General features: G+C 35.3%; 1 protein-coding gene across 4 annotated transcripts in view; it reads right to left on the bottom strand.

The window, feature by feature from the left end:
* LUZP2 (leucine zipper protein 2) overlaps positions 1-23,325 on the bottom strand; it is a 502,216-nt gene that overhangs the window by 234,304 nt on the left and 244,587 nt on the right. For all 4 annotated transcript variants that reach the window (XM_045484804.1, XM_045484803.1, XM_045484805.1 and 1 more), the window contains exons 4-5: positions 19,754-19,835; positions 14,433-14,495 (exon numbers count right to left, since the gene is read on the bottom strand). In XM_045484804.1, the coding sequence (XP_045340760.1) occupies positions 14,433-14,495; positions 19,754-19,835 (145 nt within the window). The remainder of the gene's footprint in view (positions 1-14,432; positions 14,496-19,753; positions 19,836-23,325) is intronic.

The following is a 23,325-nucleotide window of genomic DNA, read 5'->3' as shown; positions in this document are numbered from 1 at the left end:
AAATATCCAACTCTTACTACACAAGAAAGGACTATTTTTTTTTCTTTTTTAATGGTAAAATAATTCAAAATGCATTATTAGTACAGTCATTTTGATATGAAAACTTATTCCTCGAACCTGAAAAATATTAAAACCTTATTTCAAATACAATATAAATAGATCATTGAAAATCTTAAATTCTTTTTTTTTACCTCTTAAAAATCAAAATAGTTTTTTTAATTAATATAGCAAATTCATATATCAGGTAAGTTTGGATTACGAAGAAAAGTTATAAAATTTTGTTACACTTGTTTAGAAAACAAAAAGGGTAAGTGTAATTTCCTTGAAAACCCAAAATAGCCGTTCTCTGTTATGTTACAGGGGATGTAATCTCATCTAGAAAATAAGAAATCCAAGGGAATAGGAGAGGTGTAACATCCAACATGACAGAGACAGCTTTATGAAGAAGAATACAAAAAACAGGTTCATTTTCTCACAGCTGGAGCAAGAATAGTGAGCTTAGACAATGCATGCCTGCATGTGATATGCAGAAAGATTAAAAGAGACAGTTATCTAGGTGGTTAGTTTCACATTTATGTCCAAGTCGATAGTCATGGGAGTGGAAGAACACTAGGAAGGAGAAAAGCGTCGTAAAAGGAGAGGGAAAATGGAGTGCCTAATTCCTTCTCTACTGTCTTCTAGCTCTCTGAAATTAAGCAATGTGGACAGTCTTTAGAATTTAGTTTTCCTTATCTCTTTCTTCCATTTCAGAATGTGTTCTGCTTGACTTCCAGACTGTGCAAAGTGAAATCATGTATATAAAAGGGCTTGCTTGCCACCAAGAAGTGCAATTACACGTGTAAAATGCTAGCTACAGGAGAACTGATGACAGTGGCAGTTTGACTCCTTCTTTGGTGAGATATTTTTATTGTAAAAATGTATAAAAAGCTGGCAATAGTCAACAAGTGGTTACTGAATATCAACTATATGATGGGCACTAAGTTCCTAAATAGTTGTGATAGTGGTGATACAAGATGAGGAGGAGGAAGGAAATTTTAAAACAAGGCAGTCATACAGCAGGAGTCTGAGGACATACATGCTTTCGAGCACAGGTTCCCAAATCTGGATCTTATTTCTTAACATCGCAGATGCCTTATTTCCCGTGATTATAAAATTATTTAAATTTTTTTAACGTTTTATTTATTTTTGGGACAGAGAGAGACAGAGCATGAACGGGGGAGGGGCAGAGAGAGAGGGAGACACAAAATCAGAAGCAGGCTCCAGGCTCTGAGCCATCAGCCCAGAGCCTGACGCGGGGCTCGAACTCACGGACTACGAGATCATGACCTGAGCCGAAGTCGGAGGCTTAACCGACTGAGCCACCCAGGCGCCCCTTAAATCCTTACTATAATGTCACCACGTCCATTGATTGCTTTGGCTATCTAGCATTCGGTTCTAACAGCACAACCAAATCTAGTGTTGCAGAACTTTCTCTTGCTTAAAGCAAACCATTTAACCTATTTCTTGGCCAATAAGAGTACCTGAGACCCAAGATAGCTATAGAACACCCACTCTACAGATGCCCTCAGAATATACTATTAGTGTTCCAATGCTTAATCTTTGAGATTTCCCTTCTTGACCTTTCTGAGTTACCAAGTGAACACATCCCCTAACATTTCTGTGAACTCTTCATCTAAAACAGAATCCCTTCTACCTACACTGAAGAAATGCAGATGGCCAAGCCTCAGGTCACCAGCACTGACACTGAATCTCTAAACATTATTCAAGAGTCTCTCTATTAAAGCTCTCCAAATGATCCTCAGTAACACTGAGTAGCATTTGTGAATCACTTATTAAGTGCCTTTCTATTCAAAGTATTGCGCGTGCACTGGCTGTATTGGCATCTCTTGGGAACTTGTTAGAAATGCAGAATACAGATCCTGCTCTTAATCAGTATCTGCATTTTTACAAGATCCCCAGGTGCTTCTCATGTATCTTGAAGTTTCAGAAGCATGGAGGAAGACACCTAGTTAAAAAAAAAAATGTTTTGGGTAAGAGAGAGATTAGAAGTCATCGCTAAATTTAAATAGTGCATAATGCATAGTTTTAGAAGGTTCTTAATGTATAAAAATGTTTCTATGAACTAACTCATTCGTAATTTCCTGATACCAGTTTTATGTTATTAAAATGGACCATGGTAGGTTAAGAAATCTATTTTTTAGGGAAAATGGAAAATGATAATGGAAATGGAAGTTTCTCTCACCTGGGGCTAGAAACATTTTTGGAACATACGTCTCAATGAATGAGGGAGCACATTAATTGTCCCATCTAGTGTTGCTTTGTGCAACATTCAGAAATAAGGTGGAAAAGGCCCCACTATCATTTTGAGGGCCCACATATGGTAGGTTCAATCTATTTCAACAATATTAATATTTTTATTTTAGTGCAGAGCACAAAAAGTTTCTCTGCGCTAATGATTCACTAAGTCTAAGTTTCCCTGAGGTTGAAAGAAACGTATGATTTTAGCTACATCAATGTGAATAAACTTTTCACAGGAGTGGGGAGGAGGGGGAAATAAAAGAAGGAGCAAAAGGTGAAGTGTTTCACTTGATGGTTGAAACTACATTGAAAAGAGGTAGAGAGTTTTTCAAACTTCAATTAGGCTTAGTGCAAAAATGTTGAAACCCTGAACTTAGTAACTTGAATTCACAGTGTAAACTCTAGTTAAAGGCTGAGAGTATTAGCTCTTGTGTTGGTCTGGTTTCAAACCCCAACTCCACGACTGACTGTGGGACTTCTACCTCTCTATTCCTTAATTTGTTCATGTAAAAACTATGGATGATGGTGCTAAAAGGGACTTTAATAAGATTTTGCTCACATGTTGGTCAGAGTCTTTACTCGTGTTTATTTAAATTAATTTTTTAAGGGCCTTTGCAGAATCAGTGTCACATGATGGAGATTTTCTAGGAACCATAGAACCACAGATCATGACTGATCCAATTCTGTGAACCAGAGGTCATTACATTAAAAAACAAAACAGGGGCACCTGAGTGGCTCAGTCAGTTAAGCATCCAACTTAATAAAATGTTCCATTCTTGCCTGTTTTTTTTTTTAAATGCCTAAGCGGTTTACCTGAAATATACAAAATGCTAGATCATATATAAGAGTTTGTAATAGAGCTAATCCCATCTAACTAAAGGGCACAAATGTGACTCATTCATGGACAAATAAAGTGTTCATTCCCCTGGCCATGGTGAGTGTCCATAGAATTATTCAGAATCTTCTCTAGGATTTTTTTGCTGGTACAATCTGAAAGAACTATCTCGTTTGGCTATTGTTTTCTTTTTTTTATTTTTTAATTTTTTTTTTCAACGTTTATTTATTTTTGGGACAGAGAGAGACACAGCATGAACGGGGGAGGGGCAGAGAGAGAGCGAGACACAGAATCGGAAACAGGCTCCAGGCTCTGAGCCATCAGCCCAGAGCCTGACGCGGGGCTCGAACTCACGGACCGCGAGATCGTGACCTGGCTGAAGTCGGACGCTTAACCGACTGCGCCACCCAGGCGCCCCTTTGGCTATTGTTTTCTAAACTGGTGGGATGTTAATCGAATGGCTCTTGGTCTTCTCATCTACCATATGGAGAGAGACATTTGGAGAGATGGAATGAGACTGTCTAAAAGTTAGAGAGGTAGAGTAATGTCTTACCTTATTGTTTTCATTTAGGAGACATAGGGAGGGATTTTTTGTTTGTTTAGAACCATTTCATAAGGAAATATTTGTACACAGCATTGCTTATTGATGAATTAATCTTACCTCAGAACTCAATGACAGCAATTATAATGAAAATAAGTTTCCAATGTTAAGAGCTAAATATGTGCTAAATGTCTTATGTGCAGTTTTCTCATGTACTAAACGAATATTCTGAAGTACATAAAAAAGATAAACAATGTTTACAAGAAACACGAAATTAAGAAATCACACTCTCTCCTTCACTTGAAGCAGCACATTAGAGAACACTGGCTATTCCCCTTCTGGAAAAGAGAAACAGTGACCCACTTGCCTCCGAGGGCACATGTCACACAATTTCAACTGAGAATCATTTCTAAAACGGCAGACAATTTTAGATGTAGCATATAGCTAATATTCTGATGTAATAAACTAGAATTAGGCAGAATTAATTGATTGTAGCAGTAAATAAAATAAAATATAAGTTAGATAGTAATCTCCCATAAAACAGCAGTTCTGGCTTACTTCTGAAATGCTAAGAAAAAATTATGTGTCTTCAAAGTGGAAAGCTCACTGATGTACCTGTATCTTACACTGGACATTTTCAGATTTATTTTTCTGTGTATTATGCTTTGGCTCTATAAGATTGGCTGCCCCAATGCTCTCTCATAACACGTACTTACAGCATTGATTTAGACACTAAAAATACATACATGCTTTATAAGTAAGCTGGCCTGAAATTAAATTCAGCCACAATCATCAAAATTAATTGTTTTCTTTAAATCAGTAAATAGTTAATAACCTTTCACTTATAAGGGAATGTTTGCAATATCAACTTTTTTTAGGTTTTCTTTCTTGGTTGTGAATAAAATAGCCATAAATTCTAGTCCTTTTATTTCTTTCAAAAGTCACCTCTTCAATGAATTCGGTGTCCACCAGACCTGAGTATTACCCTTATCTGCCCCCCTTACAAGATTTTATTGTAAAATGCTTATTTCAATATATTTATTATGTTTTTGTGTGGGTTTTGTAATTATTAATGTATCATTATATATTATACTGAAAAATGTTATGTTACTAAATTCTGTTCTTTATATTCCTCATAGACAAAGATTGTTTTGTATAATTTAAAGGTAATAATATTTATTATATCCTTCAGGAATCTAGCACAAAGTTGGGACAATGTTAGGAATTAAGCTGTTTATCTTAGAAATGAAAATATAAATAAATCTTAGATGTGCATCTAAATTAACAATATTAGAGTATTTCCATAGACAGATTTTTGTGTAATAAAATGTTTGCTCTTTCCCTGTTAAAAAATTGCCCAAGACTTGCAAGTAATAAAATTTTCTCTCCTTGCTTGCTATAAAAAAAAAACAAAAATGCCTAGGCTGTTTACCTGAAGTATACAAAATGCTATAAATGGTGGACTGGTTTGAAATGTATCAAATTCACATCCACCTACAATCTCAGAATGTGACCATATTTGAAAAGAGGGCCTTTGCACATGTAATTAAGTTAAAACCAAGTTATACTACATTATGGTAGGGCCTAAATTTGGTAACTGGTATTCGTATAAGAAGAAGAGAAAACACATAAAGAGAACACACGTAGAGAAAGTCATATGAAGGCAAGAAGCTGAGATTCTTGACAGGCCAAAGAATGGGAAGGATTTCCTCTGGAGGCACAAGTAACAAGAAAGAGACAAGGAAGAATTACTTCCTGGAACCTTCAGAAGGAGCAAGCCCCTGCCGCACTTTGATTTCAGAACTGATTTTAGAACGTCTAGCCTTCAGAATTGTAAAGAAAGTAACCTTCTATTGTTTTAAACCAGCCAGTTTGTGGTACTTTATCACAGTAGCCTTAGGACCTAATGGGGATGGTTAAACTTTACATACTAGGTACAAACAAAACTAGCCAGAATAACCAGTCACCACAATTGTTCAGAACTAATCACTTAAAACAAGGTAAATCAGCAGGAATAAAGTGAAAGGTTGTAATGGAATTATTTGAAAACATCTCAGGAATGTCCTGGACTCAGTATATATTTGACTCAAACTTTACACCTATTCATCTGCAGGCAGCCATGAGAATCCATTTGCAGAATGATGACCCTGAAGCACTCTGTCACATTATGAAAGAACCCATCATCTTCACTTGAATGTGTTTACTGAGGCAAGAAGATGGAATAATTTGTTTCAGAGAGATTTACAGCCATAAGAGTTGAACCAAAATGGGTTTTCTTCTTAAAACTTACTAGATATTTCTCTAGATCAGTGGTTACTGACCTTTATTATTTTTCTCTGAGCCATGGACTCCCTCTGAGAATCTAAACCCTTTCCTTTGAGAAATACAAATATGTATCTATACTTTTTTTCTGTTATCTTAGAATTTCAGCATGGTAAGAGATTCTCTGATATCAATCTTTATACTTTACAGGATCTCTAAGCATCGTTATTGTAGAGAATAGCAAATTAGGGAACCCAACTCCAATCTCCAAATTTGGAGATAATGTCCAGTGTTTATTCAACTCATTTAATCTACTGGTGCTAAGAACAGTCTTAAGTGTGGTCTTAATTTATTTTCATTGCACAGAGTCTTGGCCCTGTGTTTTTTTTGTGTTAAAAATTGTGAATTATAGGGGTGCCTAGGTGACTCAAGTCTGTTAAGTGTCTGACTTGATTTTGGCTCAGGTTATAATCTCATGATTCCTGGGTTTGAACCCTATGTCAGACTCTGCACTGACAGCACAGAGCCTACTTGGGATTCTCTCTCTCTCTCTTTCTTTCTCTGACCCTCCCCTGCTAGCATTCTCTCTCTCAAAATAAAGAAACATTAAAAAAAATTACAATAAAAATGTTAAGTCTAATATTTTAGGGAAGGTAGGATTCTAACTTCAAAAAGTTATCATCTAATTGAGGAAATAATCCAGAGAAAAGCAAAATTAAAATAACATTATAAAGATAGGTAAAATGACATTTATACACACAAGATATCGTAACATACACATATGTATAACTCAACGGTTTGTCAGTGGTACTTACCTCAAGTACTCAAAACCCTTTAGTGATGGTCTGCCATATACTAAACCTGGTTATCATGTACTCTAAACCTTTATTAAGAAAGGTTGTTAATAACACAGGCTACCAAATTTTAGGACACTGTTCTGACAATGTGAAAGTTACTCACAGTGTTAAACCCATATCTCTAAAGAAAACTTAAAGAAAACAAATTAGAAATAAAACAAACCAATTCCCATTTCTAAAATTCATTATAGCTCCAGGGCAGACATGACCTGGGCTTTGCTCATCAAACATGATCCCTGCAATATATATGGAGACAGAAATTTGTTACATGAGAAAACAGTATAGATGTTATCCGTTGCCTCATGCACAAGAGATAGATAGGGCTGTGTGATTCCAGAGTCTGCAGGGATGGGAGCATCAAGCTGGCTGTCAGCTTCCTGGTCTTGGGAGAGACAGCCTGGCCTTAATCCAACCAGTTCTGGGGTATACTGTGGTAGTTCCTAACGTTCAGCCTATAAGCTATGTATTCAGTTCTCCTAACAATTTTGTATGATCTCTGTATGAATTAATAAATCCTTTTTGTTTTCGCAGAGAATTATTTTTGTCAAGGCTGAGAACAGCAACTGGCACACTGCATCTAAAATCACGTGTTCTATTTCTCATATGCCTGGATATGTCCGTGGCTATTTGGAATTCTTTGGAAATCTACAGATTGGTCAGTGACTTGACCTATGGCAAGAATTTTCTCCCAGTCACTTATAACAACAGCAATAAACCAAATGTAAAAAGAGATTAAAGCAGTTATTAGTAGGGGCTAGAGGAGTCATATTAGTAATTCAAAGTCAGGTTAAACTTTACAAGCCATGTAATAAATAGATGAGCAAAAGAATTGAGAAACTAGAAAGAAAAAAAAATGGAGCCATGAAAAATAGTGAAAGGGAAAGCCTGCCACTGCAAAAAGGTAGATTTGACAAATTTCTGATCTCCATCCCTGGGCAGAGTGTGGCCCACTTTTACAGTTCTTGAATTTCGTTATTATTATTTTTAGTTTGATTACTTATTTCATCCTTACCTTGAACCATCCTGAATGAGTCTCAGGAAAATAATCATAAGAATCGGTCTTAAAACAAACCACCATAAAAAATAGTGCTGGGGGGTTGGGGGAGGGGCATCTTTCTCCCTACTTCTCTCCTTCCTTTATTTTTTCTCTCCCCTCCCTTCCCTTTTATCTCCATCTACTAATTAGATTCAGACTATGTTTTGATACCAATCTAAATCAAATATTACCAACTATATATTCCTTTAAAAAGTCCTGGAGATAATCAGACTCACACATTTCATTAAGGGGTTTCAATTAATCAAAGATGCATACCATAATGTCTAATTTGTCCAATATTTCAATATCTACATATGATCCTACGCATTCTTTGAGACTTTCTTATATCTAGGACCATTATAGATAAACTTACTTTATCCTAGGGGGTAAAATGAATAATTTAAAAAAAATGGAAAGAATAGTGAAGACAGCATATTTTGAAAGTGCAAAGTCAAAGAAGCTTCTAAGCTTTGGAGTCCATGAGATTATCTCTATCACATGATAATGCACTTATCATATATATGGAAGTCAGAGAAGGCAGGCTGACTTTTTTGTTCCTTTGTTTCATTTTTTGGCTCAAATGTTTTCATACATATCTTTTTAAAATATTTATTTATTTTTGAGAGAGAGAAACAAAGCATGAGCAGGGAAGGTGCAGAGAGAGAGGAGGACGCAGAATCCAAAGCAGGCTACAGGCTCTGAGCTATCAGCACAGAGACTGATGCGGGGCTCAAACTCACAAACTGAGAGATCATGACCTGAGCCAAAGTCAAACACTTAACTGAGCTACCCAGGCACTCCTGGTGCAAATTTTCATATTTGCTCTAATCATATAAAAATAACCAAATACAAAATGAAAAATCAGTGATTGCATGCAGAAAAATTGATTGCGTAAGAGACATCAAAACCAGATAATCTAAAAACTGCCAACAAACAAAAGTCCAGGACCAGATGCTTCACAGGTGAATTCTACCAAACATTTATTTTTTAGAGTTAATACCTATTCTTCTTAAACTATTCCAAAATATAGAGAAAGGAAAACTTCCAAATTCATTCTCTGAAGCCAGCATTACCCTGATACCAAAATCAGACAAAGACACTACAAAAAACAAAACTATAAGACAATGTTGCTGATGAACAAATGCAAAAATTCTCAACAAAATATTAGCAAAAATAATTCAAAAGTACATTAAAAAGATCATTCAAAAAAGTGGAATTTATTCCATGGATGCAAGAGCAGTTCAATATTCACAAATAAGTCAATGTAATATATCACATTAACAAGAGGAAGAACAGGGGTCCCTTCGTGGCTCAGTCAGTTAAGCATCCAACTTCGTCTCAGGTCATGATCTCACAGTTCATGGGTTTGAGCCCCACATACGGCTCTGTACTGACAGCTCACAGCCTGGAGCCTGCTTCAGATTCTGTGTCTCCCTCTCTCTCTGCCCCTCCCCTGCTCATGATCTGTTTCTCTCTCTCTCTCTCTCTCTCTCAAAATAAATAAACATTAAAAAAAATTTAAATTAGGGGTAAAAACCATATGACCATCTCAATAGGTGCAGAAAAAGCATTTGACAAAGTGCAACATCCATTTACGATAAAAAATCAACAAAGAAGGCTTAGTGGGAAAAAAACCCCAATATAATAAAGGCCATATATGAAAAATCCACAGGTAATATTATATATACTCAAAGGTGAAAAACTAAGAGTTCTTCTGCTATATCAGGAGTAAGACAATGAGGTCTACTCTCACCACTTTTATTTAACATAGAACCTGAAGTCTTAGCTGCAACAATCAGTCAAGAAAAATAAATAAAATGCATCCAAACTGGTAAGAAGAAAGTCAAACTGTCATATTTCCAGATGATATGTTAATATGTAGAAAATCCTAATGATTACACCTAAAAACTCCCTAGAACTGATAAATGAATTCAGTAAGGTTTCAGGATATAAAATCAATGTATTGAAGTTTGTTGTATTTCCACACACTAATAATGAAGCAGAAGAAAGAGAAATCAAGAAAAATATCCAATTCACAATTACACCAAGAAGAATAAATTATCTAGGATTAATTTAACCAAGGTGGTAATAGACCTACATTAAGAAAACCATATTAAGTTTTAACTTAATATATTAAGAAAACTAAAAGATACTGATGAAAGAAATTGAAGATTACAAAACAAATGGAAAGATATACCATGCTCATGGATTGAAAAAAAATTAATATTGTTAAAAATACCATAATACTCAAAACAATCTACAGATTTAATGCAATCCCTATCAAAATAGGAATAGCTTTTTTCACAGAGCTAGGAAAAATAACCTACAATTTGTATGGAACCACAGAAAAACCCTGAATAGCCAAAACAATCTTGAGAAAGAAGAACAGAACTAGAAGTATTACAGTCCCAAATTTCAAGATATAGTACAAGGCTATAGTAATCAAAACAGTATATTACCAACACGAAAATAGACACATAAATCCATGAAACAGAATAGAGGGCCCAGAAATAAACCCATGCCTCTATTGGTAATTAATCTATGACAAAGGAGTCAAGAATATACAATGGGAAAAAGACAGTCTTTTCAAAAAATAGTGTTGGGGAAACTAGACAGCCAAATGGGGGGAAAAAAAGAAAGAAAAGAAAAGAAAAGAAAAGAAAAGAAAAGAAAAGAAAAGAAAAGAAAAGAAAAGAAAAGAAAAGAGAAAAAAAACTGGACCACTCTCTTACACCATACACAAAAATAAGCTTAAAATGAATTAAAGACCTAAATGTGACACCTAAAACAATAAAAATCTGAAAACAAACAAACACAAATTGGGCAGTAATTTCTTTGATATCACCCTTAGCAAGATGTTTATGGATATGTCTTCTCAGGCAAGGGAAACAAAAGCAAAAATATACTATTAGGACTACATCAAATTAAAAAAAAAAAAAAAAGCTTTTGAACAGCAAAGGAAACCATCAAGAAAACAAAAATGCAACCTACTGAATGGGAGAAGATATTTGCAAATTATATATCCAATGAGGGATTAATATCCAAAATATACAAAGAACTAAGACATTTTAACACCAAAAAAAAAAAAAAATATGGTTAAAAAAATTAGCAGGGCACCTAAATATGCATTTCTCCATACAGCTGGCCAACAGATACCTAAAAAATTCTCAACATCACTAATCATCAGAAAAATGCAAATCACAACCACAATGAGATATCACCTCACATCTGTTAGGCTGGCTGGTATTGAAAATACAAGAAATAACAAGTGTTGGTGAGGATGTGGGGAAAAGAGAATCTTCATGTACTTTTGGTGGGGATGTAAATTGCTACAATCACTGAAGAAAACAGTATGGAAGTGCCAAAAATAGAATTACCATAGGATCCAATAATTACAGTACTTGGTACTTACTCAAAGAAAACAAAACTACTAACTTAAAAAGATATATGCACTCATGTCTATGACATATGTTTACTGTAGCATTATTACAATAGCCAATGTATGGAAGCAACCTAACTGTACACCCATAGATGAATGGATAAAGAAGATGTGTATACATATACAATGGAATGCTACTCAGCTATAAAAAGGAATGAGACCTTACCATAGGTGGACCTAGAGTATATTACGCTAACTGAAATAAGTCAGTCAGAGAAAATCAAATACCGTATGATTTTACATATATGAAGAATCTCAAAAGGAGTTCCCACCATTTATTAATTCCTACTGTGGTAATTTCATACAAAGAAATACACTGGGGGAATAGATGTGACTTGAATGTCCCATGCAAGAGAACATAAGCAGAAAAGCAGAAGGTCATAACTTAAAACTTTCTGCCTCACACAGCATTTACTTTTTCTAAAATCTGAGTATTTTTCCTCCTCCAAGGGATATATTAAGTCTTAAAACCCAAGTCCCTAGGTGGTAATGTATAAATGCCTTTTAATAGTTGCCTTCACATAATGGGAAAAAAAATGTTGATCATTCTTTAATAATTTTCAAAAGTCCCTTGTTCTACTGAAACTTCCCCAAAACCCTCACTCAGAAGTTCTCTGGGGACTTCAAACTTCTTCCAGAAATGTCTTTATACCTGTATTGTTTCCCTCACCTCTTTATATTTTGTTTAATTAATTCTTGTTTGATTTTTTTCTTGCTTTTCAACTAAAAATCTTCCAGGCAGCTGTCTGTATATGGGTCAATCATTTTGTTTAGTCTCTACACATAATGATCATTTGTCAAAATAATAAGCCTAAAATTTCAAGGAATTAATAGAAAGGAGTCAAATTTAAAAATTTCAATTGATGATATATGTTCACCATTAGGTTTCATTAGGGAAGTCAAAAACTGTCTCTACTTATCAGTTATCATCTTGCAGATTTTCAATCTGATGAAAGTGAGTAGTAAATTTCATTTCAAAGCTTATATTTAGTAGATATTACTCTTGTGAAGTTGTATTTGTTTTAGAATTATTCTAGCCTATACATTTAGAAAATTAACATCATACTATAAAGGTATCCTCCAGAAAAAAATATTTCATTCATTCTTTATATATATTTGTTATGAATAATTTATAGATTGATTTTAAAACTGATTTCTTCTTATAGTCTAGACTTAAAAAAATTATCTAAGATTTAAAGTTAACTGATGAAGCTTAGTGATCTAAATCAACCTATAATCTTTCCATTATCATACAACTATGTTCATGTTGTTCATATGTGTATTTGTGCATGCACAGGCAAATGTTCTTTATTTCCTATTTTAATATTGACTTTAATGTTGTTTTAAACATTCCCCTTTTCTTAAATAATCCTGGAAGTGTTTGACTGGACTAGTATGACCCTCTCACTGAGTTCCAGTGAACAAGATATTATCCAGTACACTCAGCATTCCGGGGTAACTCTGGTCTACTGATATTTTCCACTATAAATAGGAAATCGAGATTTAGCCCTCAGGGAAACCATTATCAAGTCCCTTCCATCTTAAGTTTCTTAAGAACACTCAGAAGTAAAACTCATTAGAAAGAAATTAAAATACAATAGAATTATCAGAAAGCCATTTAAAATCTGTCTTGCTTTCCTTTCTTCTGTACATTTTCCACACACCTGTTAAGCCATTTTAATGTCATAATCAGAGTACTGATGATAAATGCTTGATACCAAAACATTTGTAAAGTCTATTTTTTAAACTTGATATCAAGATGGAAACCATTTAGGAATAATGTGAATAATGTATCTCATCTATTGTTCAAATGTCTCAAAAAATAAAGGAAGGAATAGATGAATGAATGAACAAGGGAATTAAAAAAGATAGAGATTAGGAAAATCTAGAGTGATTATTTTGGGATTCAAACTAAACCATAATTAGTGAGACTGATCAAGGAAAATGTATTATTAATTAGTCATGGTTTAAGAGTCCTAATTAACTAACTGTATTCAAGAAAATGGAAATAAAAAGGTAGAAATAGAAATGTGATGGAGGAACTGTAGAAAATAAAGTGGTTGTATAACAAGACAGAGAATCAGAAGAAAAAAAATACAGTATTTTATAGGGTCCTTATACTTTGAAGGCTATAGCGAAAGCTGTTCCAGCCTATTTCTGTTAAACTTTATGTTACTTGAAGATTATCCTAAATAAATTTTTCATTCTAGATTAACTCTTCCTTGCAAGAAGTCAATTTCTAGCTAGTCTTCTTCTTCACCCCCTCTGATGTCATTTGGTGGATAGATAAATTTATGAAATGAAAATTAATTTGTAATAGTAGTCCAAGCAAAATATAATTAGAAGGAAAATGAAATAGGGAGGCATGAACTAATAACATTATCAAATACAGATAGAAGTAGGGATTATCTACTCTTTGAAATTCTTAACCTTACAATTCCTTTCCATTCACACATAAGTGTGGGACCCAAGGAATTTAACAAAAATCCCCTACCCCTGGACAAGCAGAGCAAGACTAATTCCATTTTGTGCTACACCCACCATCTCATGTATAACCCCCACATGACCTACTTATTGCTTAAGACACTCTCCCACCCTAGACAAGCCGCTGAGCACACCCTTACTGGAAACCGGCTCATATAGGCATTCGGAACCCCTAACCACCAAAGAATGTAAATCCTGCCTTTTGCCCGCCAAACTTGCGCGCCAATTCTCAAACCCCGCCTTTTGCCTGCCAAACTTGTGCGCCAATTCTGACCAGAGTGATAGGCTAGTTCAAACAGTTACTATAGGGTAAATGGTAATTCAATTGGCTACCTGCGTGTGGACTGACATGACTATGCAACTTTCTGTGTGTGTTACAATCTCATTGGCCATTGGCCCCTATAAAATTGCTATGCCTCTTAACCTAGGGATCCAAGTCCCTGCTCCGCTGTGTCGGGTATACTTGGGCCCAAGCTCAAGCTTGCAAATAAACCCTCCTGCGTTTGCATCCGTATCGGCTCCTTGGTGGTCTCTCAGATTCAAAATCGGGGCATTACTATAAGGTCAAATTTGCATGTGATCAATACTCCAAAACTTGTGGTGAAACTATATGTGGGTTTGTCTTTTTTTTTTTTTTTTTTTTTTTTTGATTTATAGAATTTGCCTGAAATATATCTTACCTCATTCTGGAGATCTCGGATCATTTTGCTCTTTCTTTCCATTTCAGTCTTTAAAAAATTAATCTGAAAATGAATAAAATATTATGTAAGAACATTTCAAACTCATTTCTATGGATTTGTCCATTTATTTTCATGATTTTTGAAGCATAATACAATGATTATTTCTTTATAAAGAAATATTGAAAAAGAACAAAGGATTAAAATTTTCATTAACCAAACTTTCATTGCCCAATTCATACATATATCCATTGATCATAAAAAAGTCTTTTCTCATGTAGTAAAAGATTCATTATTTTTAATTAAGAAACTGTGCATATTAGAACTGTGATTCTCTAACTATTTAAACCTGAGTAAAAAAAAATGTGGTCCTTTAAAAAAACAAAACAAAACAAAACAACAAAAAGCCAGATTCTAGGGTTGCGCCTAGAAATCTCCACTCATAAAACACTCTCCAGGTAATTTTCATCAGTGGCAGGTTAGAAAGCAATTGCATGGTGATATTTCTGATCTCAAAAACACGGAATGTTATAATACTACATCAAAGAAACCATGATGTTTCCTTCCGAATGTGATATTGTTGGGATATGTGATCTTAGGTCAGCTGTCCAAGCCATGTTTGCATAAACATAGCACCTTTTCTCCCTGAGCATATCTGCCTGAGTATTTTGAAAACAAAGTCAGTATAGCATAGTTTTAAAATTTGAGACTTTATAGCCATTGAGCATTCACTATGATAAAAAGTAACTTTATGATAGTGGATGAAATATTTAATTTCTCCAGTGTTTTATTTCCTCGTAGTCACATTTTTTAAAAAAGCAACAGGAAACAGATAAAATTAATTTCACTACTATATTTTATTTAATTCAATATATTCAAGATATCATTTTGACATGTCATGGATTAATGATATAATTGACATTAGAGTTTGCAGTACATCTTTAAAATGCACTGTATGGTTTACACTAACAGCATATCTCAATTTGGACCAGCCATTTTATAATGCTCAGCAGTCTTATGTACATAGTGGGACAACACAGTCTTAGAGGATCCCTGGAATAATACAAAAGAGACTGGTAATGTGCATTATCTACAGAGATAGACTGAATCAGTAGAAATCAAGTTTAGGAGTAAAATGAATTTTCACTATATATACAGATTTAAAAAAGAAAAAAAAAACCAGTTCTGACACATTTCAGACATAAACAAAAGATCAAGAAGTCGTATGTAAAATGTCTCTGGGCCCAACCTTAAGAATAAACAAATGTAAATATTTAGTTAAACTTCCTTCAAATCATGTAAAAAAAAATATTACACCTACTATTAAAGTCCCCTTCCCTCTCTCCAGAAGTAACCACTACCCTGAAGTTGATGTGTATTTGTCTTGTTCATGTTTTTGTACATTTTGCTTTTGTCTGTTGTGTAAACCCTTACAACAATGTTAACACTCTCTTCTGGCTTGTGTAGGAGTTCTTGTACCATTCCTTGAAATGGTAATAGAAATCTAAACCAATTTTGAATGGTCAAACTGCATATAAAACAAGCAGAAGCTTGAGAACTACCATGATCGTTATCTTGGTCGTAATAATTTTCAGGGCAAATTTGAACTATGAAGATACTGACAGCAACCTGAATACATGAGTCACACTCTTTGTCCCTTTAAGAAGGTAATTTGATTTGGTTGGTAAAGCAAAGGAATCAATGGAGGACTTAATGCCATTCAAAATTAGATATGAATGCAGGGGCGCCTGGGGGGCTCAGTTGGTTAAGTGTCTGACTTCAGCTCAGATCATGATCCTGTGGTCAATGAAATCAAAGCCTCATCTCTGGCTCTGTGCTGACAGCTCAGAGCCTGGAGCCTGCCTCAGATTCAGAATCTGAAGTCTTCAGATTCTCTGCATCTCCCCTGCTCACGCTGTCTCTCTCTGGCTCTCAAAAATAAATAAACGTTAAAAAAAAATTAAAAAACGAAAGATATGTATGCAGAGCAATAGTGTATGCCCCAATAAACAGCTTTTGCACCAATTTTTACTGGTTCATACTGTCTCAGCCTATTGGTAACCTATCTTGTGGCTGGACCGGCCTTTGTGGTTCTTAGTATGACTACAAGACACCCTCATCAATATCATCAGGGAACTGAAAATTTTAAAAACAAAAAAAATAAAGGTATTGCTTACAAGTTCTGGAAATTACAAGTTACACCTGGGCCACACAGTGAAGCCTTAGGTAGAAAGAGCCAGGGAGAGCACAGGCCTGAGGTTATGCTTTTTTATTGGGGTGGAGGGTAGGTGAATTTAAAACATAAGAATGGAAATTTAAAACAATGTTAGAGAACAAACAAGAAGCCCCAAAGGTCAATTACTGAAATCAACCAAGATCTTCAAAACAAAGGAAGCTGGGGGTTTTTAGGAGCTTTAAGTCTGGGAGGGGGAGGGCCTGGCCTTGCTCTTTATCTAGTGATGTGGCTGGCACCTCTGTGTTTATTTCAGATAGCCATCTTTGAAGTGGATGCCTCTGCAATCAAAGCTTAAGTGAGCACTCCCATTACAAAAAAAAAAGCCAACTGTTAGAGCTTACTTTAGAGCCTAAACACTTTATAAGCACTAGAAAAATCTGATATATTACAGATTTGCCTTTAAGTCATGAACTACAAAAAGCACTCTTACTTATATTGGGCACCTCACTGGCTCAGTCAGTAGAGCACAGACTCTTGATCTTGGGGTCCTGAGTTCAAGGCCCATGTTGGGCATGAAGCCTACTAAAAATAAGATAAAATAAAAATCTAAAAATTAAGCCATCTTGTTTATATTAATAACCTATTCCTTCATGGACCTCAATTTTTCCCAAATCCTCACATTTTGATATTATTCAATATGTTTTCTATAATTAACAACTTAAAAAAAATAATCTTATTTTTACATACAAACACCTGACATGGCGTTTTCTCACACATTACTTCAAAACAACCTTAAGAAGTAGCTAGACCAGGTTTTGTTTTGTTTTGCTTTGCTTTGTTTTGTTTTGTTTTAAGTAAACTCTATGCCCACTGTGGGGCTCAAACTCCAGACCCTGAGATCAAGAGTCTTATGCTCTACCGACTGAGCCAGCCCAGTGCCTCAGTTTTCATTATACTCTTAATTAAAGTTAGTTTTATTAATAAAGAATATAATTATTTAAATGTGAAACAAGGACAGAGAATCTTGAGAAGTCAGTGTTCAATATTCAAGAGCTAAAATATATTCAGAATATTCAAAAAGTATTAGCATTTTGAAACCATTGATCTCGAATCCCAGCAGGTTTTAACATCCCTGGAAAAAATAAGCATTCTCGAGAGATAGCTATGAATTTAATTCTCAGAAACAGAAAATATCATTTATTTACTTTGAACAAAGAATATAAGAACATAGCAATTCTTTACTCTTAATGAGAGTCAAAGCTAGAAGCTAATTTTTGCCTTTAAACTAATTATGTCTCACTTAGGGCAAGTTAAGCCATAAAAATTAACAAGAGTAGTGAAATGCATCCAATGAGCATTAATATATTTAATTACTCTGGTTACAGAGAATGAGAGCTCATTCTTCCTTGCTGTCTATTAGGACTTTTAGGAGGAACATAGTTTGAAAGATAAGCTATTCTATTATTTGCTCAGGGATAATAAAAAATATTCTTAAAAAGTACTTCAAATAGCATTAGATCATGACAGCTCTACTGTTTCTTCAGTTTAATTTTTCATAAATTTATCTTCTTTCATATTTTTGTGATTTAAGCTTATTCTTTAAGTTTCATGAGATTTTATTATGGACTTATCAAATGGTATATTTGAAACATCTTTTGCATAAAACATACAACCTGCTATTTTTATGGAAAAAGGCATAGTTACTAATATCTAATCAAGGGTAGCACATAAGATTATCAGCTCTTAAATCTAAAATAGCACAACGTTTGCAGAAGCAAATCCAGTTCTTCCCCTGTATTTGAGAGTGAACAATTATCTTTATCTCTCCTTATCATCCAGCCTTCAATTACACCAACAGTCTAACAGAGAAAATAAATATTATTCACACCCCCCCAAAAAAGCTTAAAAATACAAACTAGTTTAATTCTTAGTCAACTTAGAATTTTCAAAGAGGGAGAATAAGCACAAAGCATTCCTTCTGAGATGACCACAATTTGGAAGAGGTACTATGAAATCTGTCTTCTAAATCCCATCAGATGCACATTAATAAAATAATCGTTGTTTTAATACGTGTATCTCAATCCCATATTTGTCAAGATTGTGGTCATCTCTTTCCTGACTCTGGGTTAAAGCATACTAGTTATTCAATTGCCAGCACAGAACAATTCCTCCTGGTGACATGCTTTTCAAAAACAAAGTAACCAACACAGAGCCCATAGCCCGAGCCACCCCTTTGTATTGGCATGCTCTCACAGGCCAGCCCACTCACTATACACCTGCCCTGATCACCCCAGGGGCAGGTACAGGTAAGCATTCCTTACATCCCAGAGCCTGCTGAAGTCATTCACACTGACTCCTCCTAGTGCTGCTTACACCTTCTCACCCATTCCTTCCTACAGAACCCACAATAAAGACTCTTGCCCACAGTTCCCTCTGCCTCATGACCTACCCAAGTACTTCGATGGGTGGTCACCAGTCCCATGGCATGTCATCCGTCTTGGGAATTGTGAGAAATAAACTATCCTCTCAATGGTAGTCATTTCCTGATCTGTTGGCCTAACTGCACCTTAAACTTTCCATTAACATACTATATTTTAAAATAGACTCGGGTCCTAGAAGCAAGATAAAAGGCTCATTAACCATAAATGGTACATAAGGTGGTTCTGGAGAATACAGTAGAAATCCAGTGAGAATATCTGGAGAGAAGTTTGATTCTCAAGCCTAGGGGCGTGTCAGAATCACCTGTGGAGTTGATTCAACAGGAAGAATATGGCTCCGCCCCCGAGAGATTCCTGCTAAGTGGATGAGAGGTGGGGATCTATATAGCTTAACTCAGCTCAAGGTGAGTTGTAGGCCACAAGTCAGGAGTCATTGGTATGGGGCTGACACCAGCACTTTTGTCCTACTCTTGACCTCTGTTTTCATTCATAAATGAGGGTTGGGATTTAGAAGACCCCTAACAATCAAATACAACAAAACTCTTTCCTTGAAATGAATGCTGACCAAGTATTTTTATGATTTTGGTGACCGAATTTTCCTTATTGTATTGTTATTTTTTACAAGAGTGTTTGTTCCATGGTGATTTGGGGAAGAAAAAAAAAAATCTCCTAGCACCAAAGCAAAGGACACAAAGAAGAAACACACTTACAGTAGCTTGTTGTTTTTCTGCTTTCTCAGATGTCTCTTTAAGTTGATTTTGCAGGACCTCCTGGAGAGACTTCATTTGTTCTCTAGCAGAAAATAGAGAGCAAAAGAGAAACACAATTCTATCATTTCCTATGTACATTATGAAAGGAGGTTTTGGTGTCTACATACATTTAGGAAACTGATAACTAGAACTGTATATAGAGACATGATTAAGCATACAGGATGTATCTAAGGATTCTAGTAATAAAGTTTTCTCTCCCATGCAAGTACTAAAAGCAAGCTGTATTTAAAGAAAATCGCCTTGCTATTGTGTCTTATAAAAATACCACTGAGTGAGTCATCTGTGAGCTGCATAATGTGTTAAATCAAATCAATATAATAATTAGAGTTGAAAAGCTAATTTTAGTGACAGCATGCCAGGGTATGAACATGCTGGTTAGAAAAAAAAAAGTTGCCACAGATTTGCAGATAGGATAAAATTACAACTCCCTGTGGATGCTTCTAATTGATTAATTCTAAGACAGTGTACTTTAGACATGCTTTATAAGACCTGGGACTTTTTTATAAAAACAAAGAGAAAAGAGACTTATTTCGGACTTGCCTCATTTATTGGGGATAATAAAAGAAATACATGTCTTGCATGTATTACACATTTGTCTCAAGCTCACTACTACGCATGGATGTTGCCTCACTTGTTAAAAATATAAACATTTCCATAATTACGCATTCCTCTCAAGGGTTTAAGATTTACTCATATGGCAAATCATACTATCTTTCTGTGCCTTCATTTTATTACCTAAGCTACCACTTCAAAAAATTCTGATAGCAGATAAAGGTTAGTGTGTGTGTGTGTGTGTGTGTGTGTGTGTGTGTGCGCGCGCGCGCGCGCGCGCGCGCGCGCGCGCTTGCGTTTTATTCTGGCTACAGGAATAAACTCCTTCAAAGCAATAGCAACAGCCAAACAGAAACCTTTCCCAGCCTTACCAGCAGGACTCAAACTAATTTAAAATTCCCATTCTCATGGCAAAAGACTACCCACCCCTGCAACCTTTGCGTGTAACCACACTACAGAGACCAGAGATAAGACTGTACCGTATTAGACCCATTTTCTTCATCTATAAAATGGGAACACTAATAGAGCTACCTCATGGGTTTGTAGTGACGTTTAGATGACACAATGTAGGCAAAATGCTTAGTGCAAAGCCTAGAAAATAATCATTTAATAAATATGAGATCTCTGTCATAACCTCCAGCAGTACTTTGGGTCCCTAAGCTCATTCTTTGACCATCGCATCCTGCACACCTGTGGACCGTTCTTTCATCCAATGGGATTTAATGACGCTCCTAGATTTCTTACTCTAGAAACTCTTAGGTCCCAGTCTCAATTTCAGGAATACCAATGAAGGTCCATAGGTATTTTTAAAATCAATCTGGGCTTTGTTTGTCAAAGTACGATATAACTGAAACATGTTGTAAAATAGTTATGGTCACGTTGGTTCTTAGACAATTACTGTTCGCCTGAGGGAAGCTTGTAACATGCTGGTGCTTAGAGTGGATTTAAGTCTCAGCTCCCATTCCTTCCTCAAACAGGTAACATTGATCAGGATTGTTTCATATATGAACATTTAAAATTGGGGCTTCTGTTATTGTTTCTACTATCTTCCACAAAGACCGTTTGTGGCATAATATAATAGAATAGAAATATCTATATATATGGTGGGCTTCCAATGCATCAGGCACTCACTCTTAGAAGGTTCACATCAAACTATGACATAATACTAGAGGCAGAAAACTGATACGGAGAAAGGTAGTGAAATTGTGTTCTAGAACCTATGTGTTCAAACCCTGGAGTCATTACACTACCTCTGTGGAGACAGAAAAAGAGGAGGGAAAGAACAAAGGGAGGAAGGGAGGGAGGGAGAAAGGGATGGAGGGAAGAACGAGGGCAGAAAGGGTCTACATGCTATCCCTAACACTCAGATCATTAATAAGCACTGAATGAAAATACAAACTATTATATTTCCAACTGTTAAAAAATTATACTAAAATTTTACAATGATTGATTATATTTTTATCATTTTTAAATTTAAAAAGTTTTTAAACTTTTTATCATTTTTAATCAATTTTTAAATATTTAAATATTTAAAAAATAAATATTTTTATCATTTAACTTTTTATCATTTTTAAATATTTAAAAATTAAAACTATCATTGAATTTTAAATGATACATACATTTTAAAATTATAAAATATATTTTATAAAAATAAAAATGAGTATCTATGTATATTCAAAAATTCCCACATACTGACATCTATAGGCAATGTAGGGAGTAAAACAAAATTAACAGGTTAAAGCACTTTCTGCTGTTAACAAACACTGGAGAAGGTAGAGGACTCTACACATTTTCTCACATCAAAGAAAGCTATCGGACAGAACGGTAAAGTTGATCTTTTGAACCTTCTGAATATCTCCATCTCCTCTTTCACCTTCCAGACTTATCTCTACACATTCCCACTGCTCCTGTGCTTTAGCGAGCCCCAAGTCTCTGCCTCACAGCCTTGGAAAGTTACACTCCTATGAGAGAGGACTCCTGACTTGCTCATGGGCAGGCCTCCTCCACCAACTATCACTGCTACTCCAGGGTTTTACCCAACTATCGCTGCTACTCTAGGGTCCTATCTGGACCAGCTGTTTCATACACCTCCAATGTCAAATTATAAATATGAAAACACACCAAAATCACACTACAGGAAGGCATTTTTTTTTACAACTTGTATTGTAAAAACATCTCAGATGGAGAACTTGCTGCTGCCCCATGTATCATTTTTGTTTTCAGAGAACACGATTCTGTACGATGCTTTGGAACAGAGAGTCCAAAACTGCCTTCTTAGAATCTCCACCCACAAACCACCATAGAGAATAAAATGTATTATTACTTTTTCTAAGGCAGTTTTCAGACACTTTAGGTTACCCTCCAACCCCCCAAGTCTCCACATTGTAAGTACACACTCTCTCCTTATATGGTATGGTTTAGATCTGGAGCTCTTCTGTGGGTATAATCTAGGCTGTCAAAATGTAACACTCAAGAGCCAACACAACTTTTGTGTGCTCGCTCTCTCTCATACACATGCACCTGCACACAAAAATATGCACATGCATGCACACGCATTCCTTTCTCTGTCTCAACAGCAAGGTGCTCTCTGCTCTCTCTGCACAATTATAGCCTCTGAGTTTACTTACTTACAGTCTGGTTTCAGCTACACAGAGAGACTGATTAGATGCCTCTTAGTTACAGTTCCAAGAGGGAAATTCTAATTGATTCGTTTTTGTAACTGTGAGTGACGTTGAAGTCCTAATGACTTCTAGGGAACACTGGTGCACCTAAGTGTCAGGTGGCAAGCATCCCAGAGGATGAAAGGTTACTGAGAGCTGGAGGTATAGCCAAGTGGCATCTACAATGCATTGCACTGTTTCAGAGTCAGATAAAACTTCTAAATTTGAAATTAGTTAACATTTTTATATTCTAAGATATTTTTTTCTCTTTTACTGTTTATTAGTATCTCTTCTTTTCAA

This window comes from Leopardus geoffroyi, chromosome D1, assembly GCF_018350155.1.
Source record: "Leopardus geoffroyi isolate Oge1 chromosome D1, O.geoffroyi_Oge1_pat1.0, whole genome shotgun sequence".
Lineage (NCBI taxonomy): Eukaryota > Metazoa > Chordata > Mammalia > Carnivora > Felidae > Leopardus > Leopardus geoffroyi.
The sequence above is the reverse complement of the archived record's forward strand: the minus strand, read 5'-3'. Positions and strand labels throughout refer to the sequence as shown.